This window comes from Haplochromis burtoni, unplaced genomic scaffold (assembly GCF_018398535.1).
Source record: "Haplochromis burtoni strain Fernald_Lab_line unplaced genomic scaffold, NCSU_Asbu1 Contig_187, whole genome shotgun sequence".
In the NCBI taxonomy this organism is placed as follows: Eukaryota; Metazoa; Chordata; class Actinopteri; order Cichliformes; family Cichlidae; genus Haplochromis; species Haplochromis burtoni.
The window spans coordinates 53,407-66,647 of record NW_024582548.1 but is presented as its reverse complement, the minus strand read 5'-3'; the positions used below and the strand labels follow the sequence as shown (position 1 = coordinate 66,647).

Here is a 13,241-nt window from a genome sequence, read left to right as displayed (position 1 = left end):
AGTGCAGACACAAAGTACCATTGAAGGAGAAGTCATGTGCTCGGTATCTGTATATGTTCAAAAAATGTTTTTTATACTCTCACCCGCAGTCGCCTACCCGACAGACAATAAATCATTATTATTTTTTGCAAGGAAGGAAGGGAGTTGTACCTGCGTAGATTCATTATTTTTAGTTGAATTCATATCTTTATGATTTATCTTTATGATTTCAACTATGTGTGTAAAACTGACAGTGCTTCTCAATGATGAAAACACTTTCATTGTGTTGTGTTGTAAGAAACCTCTGTTGTATCTGAAAAAATGTATACATTTAACCAAATGAAATTATTTTTCTTAGTTGCAATTTAGAAAAATTAACTTATTATTCTGTGCCTCTTACCTAGCACCAGTGTTGGCCAGCTGGCTATCCTGGCCTTCAGGCCCTGGTAGAAGATCTGATGGAGGAACATGATGGTCTCACTAATGAAACAAATAAGCAAAATGGCAGTCATGAGCTATTGTTTCTCCTTCTGCTGTCCAAAAATGTTGGCAGCTCCCACCATGCCGAGTCACACCACTCTCACAAACAGCATGACCACCAGCCACCTGTTAAGGAAGATGCTGCTGACATCATCGTGGGTGATGGGCGGTTTCTTGGAGCTGGCGGCCATTCGGAGTGGCCGCAGGAAGTTGTTGACCAGGATGTGGAGTTGCTGGACGTATTCGGCTTCGGCTTCCAGCATGCTGAACACCACCTGGTTCCTCTTTCTCATGCTTTCAGCGTGGGGCGAGCGAATGTAGTCTTGGATGATAGTTTTCCACTTCCTGCGGCAAATCCATCCTCGCAGGAAACTTTGGACCTGTGACAAAAACATTTATCAAACATTGAAAAAAAAACACAATTTTTTATAATTTTGGAGATTTGAGTTTTAATGGATTTCCATGACTTCCGTGGATTTTTTTATAGGGTTTTCTCTGTATTATTATAGTCTTTATCTTATAATATAAAGCACCTTGAGTTATGCAGTGAATCAAATGTGTGTGATGTCGTGTTTCTGCTCATAGCTGTTACACTGACGACACTATCAGCACAAAAAATAGACAGAAAAGTGGATCTAATAATTTGCCGTTAAAGATGCTTAAACCTTTTTTTTATGATTAAAAGCCAGATAAACATTTTTATATTTAGTAGAGACCAAAAGGTGCCAAAAACTGTACCAAACTTACAAAATGCTAAAATATTTGATAATTAGCCTTCCATTAAGACACAAAATAATGATCTTATAATTTACATATATATATATATATATATATATATGGTGGCACGGTGGTTAGCACTGTTGCCGCACAGCAAGAAGGTCCTGAGTTCAATTCCACCATCAGGCCGGGGTCTTTCTGTGTGGAGTTTGCATGTTCTCCCTGTGTTTGCGTGGGTTCTCTCCGGGTACTCCGGCTTCCTCCCACCGTCCAAAGACATGCAGCTTGTGGGGATAGGTTAATTGGATAATCCAAATTGTCACTAGGTGTGAATGTGCGAAATGGTTGTCTGTCCCTGTGTGTTAGCCCTGCGACAGACTGGCGACCTGTCCAGGGTGTACCCTGCCTCTCGCCCTATGACAGCTGGGATAGGCTCCAGCGCCCCCTGCGACCCTGAAAAGGATAAGCGGAAGCGAATGGATGGATATATATATATCTATATATAGTTTATATCTTGTAAGTGCTGCCCCAAACTGAGCAAACATGAGTCAAGGCAAGTTTAGACGTGTCCATTTATTAGGTAAGTTCAAATTAAATAATGCCTCAGTCAAAGGCGTTGCTTTCCACCAGGAAAGGCAGGGAACTATGCCAGTGGCAATGTGCAAAGTCTGCACTGACAGTAGGAGAGACCTGACCCCCCTCAGAGTACCCCACCTGACTCGACTCACTTCTGTCGAAAGTGGTATGCATACACTCAAAGTGTAAGAGGAGTGAAAAAAAGAAGAAAAAATAGAAATATCAGCAGATAATAACAGTTAAATATAATCTTAATTTACTAAACATTGCTAGGCTAGCCTTAGCTGTGTGAGAGAAATACTTGAGAATAGAATAGAATAGAATCGATCTTTATTGTCATTGTACATGTACAATATGGTCACTTCAACTACCATCACTAGCTAGCAGACCAGCCTACTGTGTCCACTTCTGCTGGCTTGAGATCAGATTATTTACAGTGCTGAATGCTGGTGGGAGGGGCCCACATTGAATTATTGCACTGGTTCACATCTATAGACTGGTAAGTGAGGTAGAATGTTTATTCCCCAACTGGGTAGTAAATGTTTGCTTGAGGCTGGAGGTGAAATCAGTCGCAAACAGAGTGGAGCACCAAATAAATCTTTATGATTGATTTGGTTCCTAGCAGATTTGTGCAGTTACACATAGTTTACATGGAAGATGCCAACTTGCCCACAAACACGTCCCATCTGTTCACCAAGTGGCGCTGAAACTCTGAAAAGTGTACTGTAAACCAGAAATGCAGAACATTTATTTTCAAAGTAAAAGTTATGCCTTACAATGCAACCAACATATATTACATGATGGAACTATTACTTTGAAGGTGAACAATGTCCATCTTGAGTTTGCATCACAAGTTTCACGGTTTCTCTACCACTTAGGAAATAGGAAATAGCAAATATTACCAGACAAGTCAACATTTTCTATGCAAACTATGTTCAACTGACTATTAGTCATCATCTTTTCCAGCTGTACAGTAACTAACATTTCAAAGCTTTCCAAGCTCTCCAGCCTTAATTCAGATCGGGCAGCTCCTCAGTAGAACTGAGGACAAAAGAAGCTGATGACTGCAGTGATCTAGCGTGATCAAGTGTGAGCTTCCCTGAATTTATTAGGATTTTTTAAAAAAAACTGCAGGTACCCAAAGATGTCAAAAATCTGTTTCAGAAATGAACAACATCCCTACTGGAAAAGATCATCAGTGCTTTACCTTTAGCATCTTTGCATTAATTTAGGTTTTCTTGATTAAAAAAGGTAAGTCAGGCTTTACCCTTTAAAACTGTGCAATACTGATACAGATCACCTTTTTGATCTTCTTGATCTCTGTATCATCCTCACTGGGGGGCACCTCTGGATTTGACTGGATCTTCTCATTGTCCTTCAGAAGTCCAGCAATCTGAAATTCATCATAACCAGTACAGGACTCAGTAAGAGGAATATAATATGTGGCCAGATAAATTCTACTCATGATCATCTCTTATTCCGAAATATGTTTCACTATGGTTGTTAATATCTCAGTTCATGTTCTTGAATTACTTTTTGTCCAGCTATCCATTAGCTGGCTCAAAGAAATTATAAACACAGAAACTGCACCAGACACATCAAAATACCAGTTTTGTATTTCATTCAAATCTGTTGCATTTGCTACCATTATACACAGCATGTGAATACAAAACTTCTGATAAAAGACTGAAATTAAACAAAATAACACAAACACCATTACTAGAACACTCTTTAGCTGTGAAAAGTGAGATAGTAGATCATGTTTTTCAGCCACAGACTCCAGTATCATGTGCAACAAAAGCCGATTCATGCATATTGAAAACATTTCGTTCAGCTGAAGCTAGCCATTAGCACATTAAAGAGAGGTGCATTTGATTTAGTTTAGACTGAATAATTAGGATACAAAACACTCAACAGCATTACAGAGTCTCTAACAAGGACATCCCAGGGGCACTGCAAGCTACAAAGCTCATCATGAACTCAGAACATTGTGGTTTGGAATCTGGGTCATGACCTTTGTCCTGTGACCACATTCTCACTTTATCCTCTCAGCCTGCCTGTTTTTGATCGCTTCTCTCTGTATGCTATCCAGTAAACACACATCACACATATACAGGTACTGTGTTACTAGCATGAAATTACAAGGCAAGTTACCTCTGATTTCAGTCGCTCTATCTCGATTTCCCCATCCTCTATCTGTTGTCGAAGTTGCTTGGCAACCGTTTTCTCCGTCTCCACTATTTGGAGTAGATGAAGATACTTCTGCATGAGGGTCTCATGCTCTGTAGCCAGGTTCCTGTAACTATACAGACACACACGCAAAGACCTCATTAACGCATGTTTCAGGGGCTCTCCATAGCTTTATCAAGTCAAAGACAGACCTCTGATCAGCATATGTTTGGAACACGGACCTTAAATCCTCAGAAAGTGCAGGATTTACTTACACAACCAGGTCTTTAAATACTTGATGGGATAGCACTCCATTTGTTGGATGCTTTTGTGTGAGCAATAATTAAACTGTTCACGTGCATGTTATTTAAGGCCTATATTCAATACAGTCAATTATGTTCAGCTTGCCCAAACCTGGCCTTGAAAATGTCCTGTCAAAAAAAATGTTTGGCAGGTGTTTTAGTTAAATCTTACTCAGTTTAGATGTTTTCTGACATGCCCCACTTGCAAACCTCTAAAACGTCCCATATACCACAGTTTTTGTCTCGTTTTAATGCAATAAAGGTTGGTAAACTCTTTTATATTTTCTCCAAAAGTAAATAAATAAATTCCATATTTTCCCCTCTTTTCTCTTGACTAAACTTTCAGGGGCCTGCGCCACAATTCGAAAAACACAAATTTAACTAACTTTAACAATGCAGATTGTTAACCATAAATAAAGAGTAATTCAGAAATACTCAAGCCCCATGGCATTTACATGCCAGGAACGGCTGAAAAATTTAATTGAGATACCTTAATACAAGTCTTATTTACTTGCTAGCTATTACAGTGTTACAGTAAGTGCCGCTGCCTTGATGGTGCACTAATCAATTTAATCTTCAATGACTCTAATCAGTCGACCTTTTGTCACTGAATTGCAAACTGTTGACATTTAGAGTGATGGTATTGTTTTGCTTTCATTAGCCTTCTTTGTGCCCTCATCATAAGTGGCCATTTCACTCATTAGACATGTGAGGACTCCATAAATCAAGAATCAATATTAATAACCACTTTGTTTTTATTGATTTACTTAATACTTTAAATTGGTGTCGTAAATTATCAGTAAAACTGGTAAAGTGGCACTCACAGTTCCCTAGGAAATGTTTATTCAAAGGTCCAATCATCTAGAAGGAGATAAGTAACATACATGCATACATGTGTTACTCTCATTATAGTATGACCGCTGTGTTGTTTTAACATTATAAATTAACAAGCAATCATACAACAATACAAACCCAAAAGTGTCCAAATGATAGTTTGTGGCACACTGAGTCATAGCACTTGCATTTTCCATCAGATATACAGAGAAAAATCTATTCTATGCCCACTTAATAGAATAAAAACCAAGCAGCAACCTATGTTAAAAATGTAGGTAACACCATAATCCCTGCAAATAAAACCCCAAAATCTAGTTGAGACTGACTCCAAATGCAAATTGGTTTCTGTAGATTTCCAAGTTAAAAGCCTATCTTTGATGCAAAAAGTTTGCAGACCAACAGCTTCCACTTGTTACTAATAGCTAGTGATAAGTGGAGACAGTTTTTCATGTTCAGTATTAGTAGTAAGCAGGCCCATGTTCGAGTCAGCATGATTTTCACTAACTGAAATTGTTATTTATTTATTCATCACAGTGAATTACACCTGATAGCTAGACAGCCCTTACTAAAGCTGATGATTAGCTGCAGATGGGACAGTTATTTTCAACATTATGTAGAGTAGCTGTAATTTCAACTTTGTCAAATCTTATTTAAAAGTTATGAAAAATTGCCCAACTTTGGCCCAAATTTTTTTTTTGCTTTAATTTTTAACACCGGACTTATTTTTGTACCACTGTCAGTTTTCCCACGGATTTCAAATCAGGATTCTTTCTATTTTATTTACTTTATTTTTTTAACCCTTATTTAACTAAAAAGTCTGTTGATATTAAAAAATATTGTTTTCAATGTAGACCTGGCCAAGAAACCCCGCCTCTGGTTGAAATCTAGTTATTTCAACCAGAGGCTCTCCTAGTGCCATGTGTCTTTCTTATGTCTTTACTATGTACCCTCTGAACATGCCAAAATAATAATAATAATAATAATAATAATAATAATAATAATAATAATAATAATAATAATAATAATAATAATAATAACACACATGAAGCTTACAGGTACACACAGGGAAATATCGTGACTAATGACTGTTTTTAGGATCCTAACCAATCTGCTGGTACACTTTACAAATATCAGTAGTTAACATACTTGACCATTTTTATGTTTGCAAGTACAAACACTATCAGTTTCCACTTGTCAAGTTGTAAATTCAAGAATTACATGGTAATCTATAGTGGACCTGACTTTATAGATGGTATAAAAGACTGACTGAGCCAAAATGATGTTGCACATTCATTAAGGATTTCATTTTGTGAATCCTTGAGCTGGCTGTTTTTCATCATCTTCGTCAGGTAAGCTCACACTAAAGCATATAATGCTTTATCCACCCTGACTCTAAAAGGGATCTTAGTTTGCTAAATTGTGGTTATGGTGCAAACATTTTCAATTGATTAAGAACAAAGGGATGTTTTCCTAGATGTCTCTACAAGTTGAATTCATTTTGCAGATACAGAAGTGTCCCACTGTTTGCCATTTAAAGGATACAGCTTTTTATGCTTTTTTTATACACTCTCTATATAAGTTCCAACCTAAATTTTCACATCTTTATTGACTGTAGATGTTACAAGCACAGTTCTCATCAAGATCTCCGCCCCTCAGAACATCCTTGTCTAAACAGCTGTAGGTAAAAGGTCATGTGTGAGAGCTACCTGGCCTGCGTGATGGCAGCCACCCACTCATCACAGTCCTTGACGTCCTCTGTGCGCAGCTCCAAAGCCTTCTGGTTGTCATGATTGAACGTGACAGTGAAATAATACTGGGAAAACAAAAGCATAGTGAGTGAGTCAGATATTTGTTCAGCATATAATAACCAGGATATCTGTTATTGTGCTATAAAATGTATGTTGCTACCCTTTAATCACTAGTAATCAGCAGCCACTTCCACTGATCTGTATTTTACTTAAAGGTGTATTTATACATGCATACATGCACTGTATGTGTGAATGAGTGAGAGAGAGAGAGATCCTGAGGGAAAAGTCTTGAGAGATTCATTATAAAGCCTTTGTGCCTTCTGTCTGTAACCTGGCAACTCACCTCTGAATTGGCGGAAGCCTCTTGACTGACGCCATGTTTTGTTTTGTTTTGTTCGAGTGGTTTGGCTGCATTTTAGCGACACATCCACCCCTGGGTCCTCACCCCTTTTTTACACTCTCACCAATTATCATAGGGTTGAGTTATGGTAATTATGGCGAATGCAGTTCAATTGTTTTCTAATAGGCTTACTGGATAAAATCCTCAAATCACCAGAGTGGTGGTCACCACACTACTAGTACAGCTAACCTATTTGTAGTAGAAACACATCAAATTATATAACACTGATGCATTGTAAATAGACCCCCACAAATCCAATATATTGGATTTTTTTCATTTATCCTTCCCAAATGCCAAGAGCAATTCATTTGTGAATGAGAGTAATGTTCCTTATTTTCTGACGAGCAGCAGAACGGGCCTTTGTCAGTAATGTGCTTCCCATCTCTCACATCCTGTGAGCTGTTGTGTTAAACCTTTTAGGTGGCTATATTTAAATCCAAGTCATTACAGGGTTGTTTTTTTTTGCCAAAGATACAGTATCTGTTGGTAAGTGAGACAGCACAACCAGTAAGTAAGTCCTTGTTAAACTAATGTGTGAAAAAAGCAACTAAATTCCATCTGGAATACAGAAAATAAGACAATGTTATATTTATGTAAGATTAATGTTAAAGGCGTGTTTTAATCACAAAAATACAGAATGACTTCTTTTTTATGTTTTTATTCAGCTACTTATTCAAATAAATAAATCATAGCAAGAATAGCCAGTATCACAAACACAGTCTAGATGGGTGATGAATTAAAGTAAAAACCAAACTGTTGACCCCAAAAACAAAGAGATCTGGTGGGTGGTTCAGTTATGCATTGCAAGCAGTATTTTTGGTGGCATGGCTTGGTCCCCTTAGATGGAAAGGTTATTCAAAATCAATATGAACTAGTTCTGGGTGTCCCTTTGATAGACTGGCAGCCTGTCCAGGTTGTATTCCACCTTTCACCTTATGTGGTAGGCTCCAACTCAACCCTAAGTTGGATAGACAGTCAAAAGTGAGGATGAATGGATGGACGATGGCTAGCTCAGGATAAGCACCTTCCTCCTATGATAAAATATTTCTATTCTTATGTTAGTGGTGTTCTTCAGGATGGTATTGCCCCCATACACAGGGTACGTTGGAGGGTTAAATAATGTTTTAACCCTCCGACTTTAGTCGTTACAGTATACATTTCTGTCACAAGGACCACAGATTCTATTTCAGTTTATATAATTGGCCAATTCACACTGATATTGTCCACTGAATATTGCCAGGTGGATTATCACGATTACTGTAAACTGGCCAAAGCCATGCTGTTTATATATAGATGATTTAATGTGTGACCTATATTTTCAGATTACATCATAAAGTCAATGAAGTGAGTATACACAGAGACTGATGGTACACCATTGCTGATTACTCTTAACACCAAAGGAAATCATATAGCCCATCCAGCATTTCCACTCGCCACTACCTAAGAAAACTCACCTCCCATTTCTTATAAGCCCATATTTGCTGTACTTGCTAAATGGAGTACAATGCCAAAGCATGTTGTTGCACATTTTGTTGGCCCCTTCAAATGTACTTTTTCAGATGCAAATAGGGGTTGCCATAGTAACTGTGGGCTTAAACGTAACTCGCCTTCTAAATGGGGAATAAGAACATTTAAAAAGTAGAACACTCCAAAGAACACAATGAGAACAGAGAGCCAGACGGAGAGGGAGGCAGAGAAAGATCTTCTGCCTTTTTGAGGAGTGAGGGCTATAAAAAGCGCTGTAGCCCAGCAAGGTGGCAGTTGGCTTGGCATCTATTCGCTGTATTGTCCCTCTCCCTGTCACACACAGATAAGATCCAGTGCTCTCCTGGCCATTTCTCCTGCAGCTCTGACACACACTCGGTGACATACAGTACATGCATACACACCACTGAAATCTGGAATCTGCTGTAATCCTTACATGAACCAGTTTCCACGTCAGGATTGTACAGCACCATTGTCTGTGACCACCTCTGCAGTCTGCTGGTTGACTTAGGTGTCATTTTATGTTTTTCCCGAGTGAGGATGGTGAAAAAGAAATCTGTGTGCCAACAGACACCTTGAGAATCGATCAGTCTCCCTGTCCGCATTTCACCTTTTCTGTGCAGTCTCTCAGTTTATGGATCAATACAGGCGTATACAGGAGTACACCGAGAGGCAAATATAGACTTAGTAGCATGCACACAGAATGAGCCCTGCAAGATTTACACATGTGGACACATAAAGACATGACTGATTGGAAACTACAAAGTGTGCTGTTCACACTGAGAGAAGACCACGTATTTATGTGAATACATTTTCAAAATTTATATGTATATAGTTTTGCTAAACTAAGAAAAGAAGCCAGTTAGAAAAAAACTGAAAGAACATGTTCCTGACACATATTATGCAAAGGGACATGTGTGGAACAGAAGACTGTGTTATGCTAAGTGAAGGCTTTCAAATTCATTTAATTCATTGTTGAAATAAATTCACTGGAGCAGTCTGCATGAACAGCTGTCATCGGAGATGTCACTCAGTACATATTGCACCCCTAGAATAGAGCATTTCTCTTCTCCTGATACGGTTTTAAGGGAACAGACAGCGAGCAGTAAACAAAGTTGAATAGTTCACGAAACGAAAGCAAACAACAAGTCCTCAAAAGTGGGTTAGTTGTCTCTATCTTTTAAACAACAAATGACCAATATTGAATTTTCTTGCTGACCCCCTCTTCCCACAGCTGTGCATCCTCACGATTAATTGCAATATAATATAACTATAATAATATATAATATTATTATAATATATATTATATAATATATATATAAATACTATATAATATATATATATATATATATATATATATTCTTCGTAGTATCCCCTACAATCCTGGCTCCTCTGCCTGCAGACAGCAGACAGCAGAGGGCAAGAGCGTTTGAGGAACGTATGACAGCTGAGTTCAGCACCATGGACAGCCAACTGGGTACAGCTGTACTTGGAGCAGAAACTGTGGATTTCACAGATAATGGATTTACCCTGTTCCCATCCTTTATTTATTCTTCTTAGAGGCTATACAGTAAAATACAATTATTGCAACAGAGGGCTGTGATCCCAGTCTAACACAATATCAGACAATGTTTTTTTTTGGAGAGATTGTGAATAATTTAACAGATTTTTACTGTGGATGGGAAAAATTGTATGGCACACATGCAAATATAACCAAGCAGTTCCATAATTGATTTATCAGTGTTTTGGATCAGATCCTCTGTTTGTTTGTTTATTTTTTGTGATTGTTGGGGGAGGGTTATCTGAGGAAAGAAGACCTCTGAGGCATCATTTAGCAACATTTTGGTTACATTAATAGTGAAGCTTAGCATTTGCCACCAAATAGCCACATGGAATTTAAGATTTGGATATTTAGGACGTGAAGATTTTCTTTTAAGAGTTCAGTATAGGTTTACCTCACTTGCCTTTTCTTCCTCTTCAGTTTATTATTATAGATTTTTATTGAACTTGGAAAAACAAAAATCTTTTTACAGACATGTTAACTGGTTTCCACTTTTTTCCGTCTAACACTTTAGGTTTTTATCTCCTAACCTTGAACACCAAAATCGCCACCTCCACAATAACTATCTTCAAAACTATCAAAAACTACTTCCTGGAAAGTTTTTTTGTGCAAATATACAATATATTAAAAGTGGAACACATCCACAAGACCAAAAGTTAAGACTTCCAGTGTAATTGGTTCAAAATCACATCCAGAATCTGTTTTATTCATAAACAAAGAATATGATTACTGAACAAATAAAATGGCCTATCATTTTGACTTTTACCTTCAGTTCTTCATCCACTCTGCTGCAGGGAAAGCAGAAGAGACTGCAGCTGGCAGAGCTGATTTCAGAAGGTGACTGCAGTCATAGCTCACAGCAGCTTGACCACTTCTCTGGCTCAAATGCGTTTATACACCGTTTTTATTTTTATATTTTTATACAGCACCAGTTTGCCTCAAAACACCAAAGCACTTCCAACATGGGAAACTACGCTCTCACTAAAATTATTTCTGAATGTGTTTCAGGCATAAAAACCCCCACTGTAAACTGTTTTTTTGTTTTTATCCCTCACACATATTAATCCATGGCACTAAACGCCAGGGGAATTAAAAAAAGAATAGGGGGATGCACTGAGAAAGAAAATCATTGCTGGGACATCGTTTGGTTTTCATTCATGGCTGTCGTTAACAACCCATGATAATGAGAGAGCTATCAAATGAGCCAAGCCGCTATAAACCGGGGAGACACAGTTGCCAAGGTAGGATGCTATTAATATCAAGACAAGGAATTAAATCAATACGTCAAAACAACAAGGAAGGGGCAGCTCTCCTCCGCAAGATGGCAACCTACAAAGTTTGGATGCAGTTTAAGTTTACTCCTTATATGTGCTGCATTCCCGGAACATTTGGGGTGTCTAAAAATACAGCGTCTTGCGTCCCAATGTGATGCAACAGATGAACAGAAAAGAGGAGGCTAAGATAATGTGCAAAGTTTGCAGAGATTTGCGTGAATTCTGCTAACTTTGTTTGCTGTTGACGTTGTATTTTTCGTGCATTTAACCTCGGAGGAAGGCTGTGAGGCTATTTTGGTTCATAATCGAGAAAATCAATCGGTTAGGATGACGCCATTACGTAACTCTAAAACGTCAAGTCAACTGTAATGCAAAAGCATCTCTGGGAAATTGTTTGCGTGATGAATAGGCGATATCTTCTGGTGAAAAGTGTCTACACGATACCTCCTGTTATAAATGTGGCTGTAACGCAGAGCCCAGCTGATCAAAGGGATTTTAAGGGGGGAAAACAGTAGGAGGGGACCGCTCTGTGTATCCGTTCAGTGAGACTGACTGCCTTGACAGTGTCAGTCAGACTTAAGGGAGCTCCCCGTGCGATCAATATCTTACCTGCTTCTCTAAGCATTCCTTCGCTGAGAGAGACGGTTTCGGTGACGGTGCCCGGTCACAAACACATCCCTCCAACAGGTACAGTCCGGAGGGGCGTGAGCTCGAGTCGTTTTCGAAATAAAAAAGCATATTCTGCAACAAAGCGAACCACTTTGAATGCCATTTTGTGTTGTCTGAGCTTTTTTTACTCAAGCAACCTCGCCTCGTCCCGTCTTTCTTCGCCAAAAGAGCCAGATAGGTGATGTGGCCATCATTGAGTCTGATCCCTTTCTGCATTTTGGCTGAGAATCCGAAAGGATCTGCGGGGATGCCTGCGGATTCTTACATGTTCTCCTTCTCAGCACCTCCGAAACACAGTCAGACTTGGTGGGCAGCAGCCCACTCCAGTGTGGCCATCCACACTTGCTGCACTGATTTTTGCAACAGCCAAAGGAAAAGAGAAAGAGACGATGCGCGTGAAGAGTCAGTCACACACTCGGCTGCAAAAACCTATCCACGCTGCAAGCCTAGGCTACTACCGTAGCCCCGACGCCTTCTCAGAAAAGCCTTCCTCATGAGCGCAATCGCTCATGATGAGGACTGAAGTGTCCGCGTGCAGTCTACCGAGCGCGTGCGCGCGCGCACACATACACACACACTCAGCACCCTGCTCTCGCAGGGAGAACGCGCAGTCACCTGACCGGTCCCCGGAGCTGCAAATTTCAGCGCCTTGGACAGAAACTCCGAGGATAAACACAGACGGAGAAAGACGGGATTCACGTTGAGAATCCCAAAGCTTATCGGGAGGCTTTTCAGGAATGAAAACACGCACGCACACACGCGCGTTTACGTACACACCTAATATCACACGCGACCAATGCAGTGAGAGCGTCTTTCTGTGTGTGCACTGAAACTCACAAGCACGAGAAAGTCCGGAAGGAACACTTGATCCCCCGCTGAATATGCAGTTGCTTAGCCAATTCAAAGCATTTTCGTAGTAGAATCAGTGTAATGCAATAACGTAATACTGCAATATTGCAATATTTATTATTATTCCAAAGAAGACTGGCTTGCACTGTTAATAACACAGAATGCACAGAACCACAGGCGAGAAAACAAAGCTGTTTT

At 39.3% G+C, this 13,241-nt stretch overlaps 1 protein-coding gene across 1 annotated transcript in view; it reads right to left on the bottom strand.

The window, feature by feature from the left end:
• LOC102293694 (ras-specific guanine nucleotide-releasing factor 1) overlaps positions 1 to 12,991 on the bottom strand; it is a 29,997-nt gene extending 17,006 nt beyond the window's left edge. The window contains exons 1-6 of the mRNA XM_005934531.3: positions 12,135 to 12,991; positions 6,764 to 6,870; positions 3,907 to 4,054; positions 3,053 to 3,145; positions 586 to 839; positions 380 to 459 (exon numbers count right to left, since the gene is read on the bottom strand). Of these exons, the coding sequence (XP_005934593.1) occupies positions 380 to 459; positions 586 to 839; positions 3,053 to 3,145; positions 3,907 to 4,054; positions 6,764 to 6,870; positions 12,135 to 12,410 (958 nt within the window). The 5' untranslated portion in view covers positions 12,411 to 12,991. The remainder of the gene's footprint in view (positions 1 to 379; positions 460 to 585; positions 840 to 3,052; positions 3,146 to 3,906; positions 4,055 to 6,763; positions 6,871 to 12,134) is intronic.
• Positions 12,992 to 13,241: the final 250 nt, after the last annotated feature.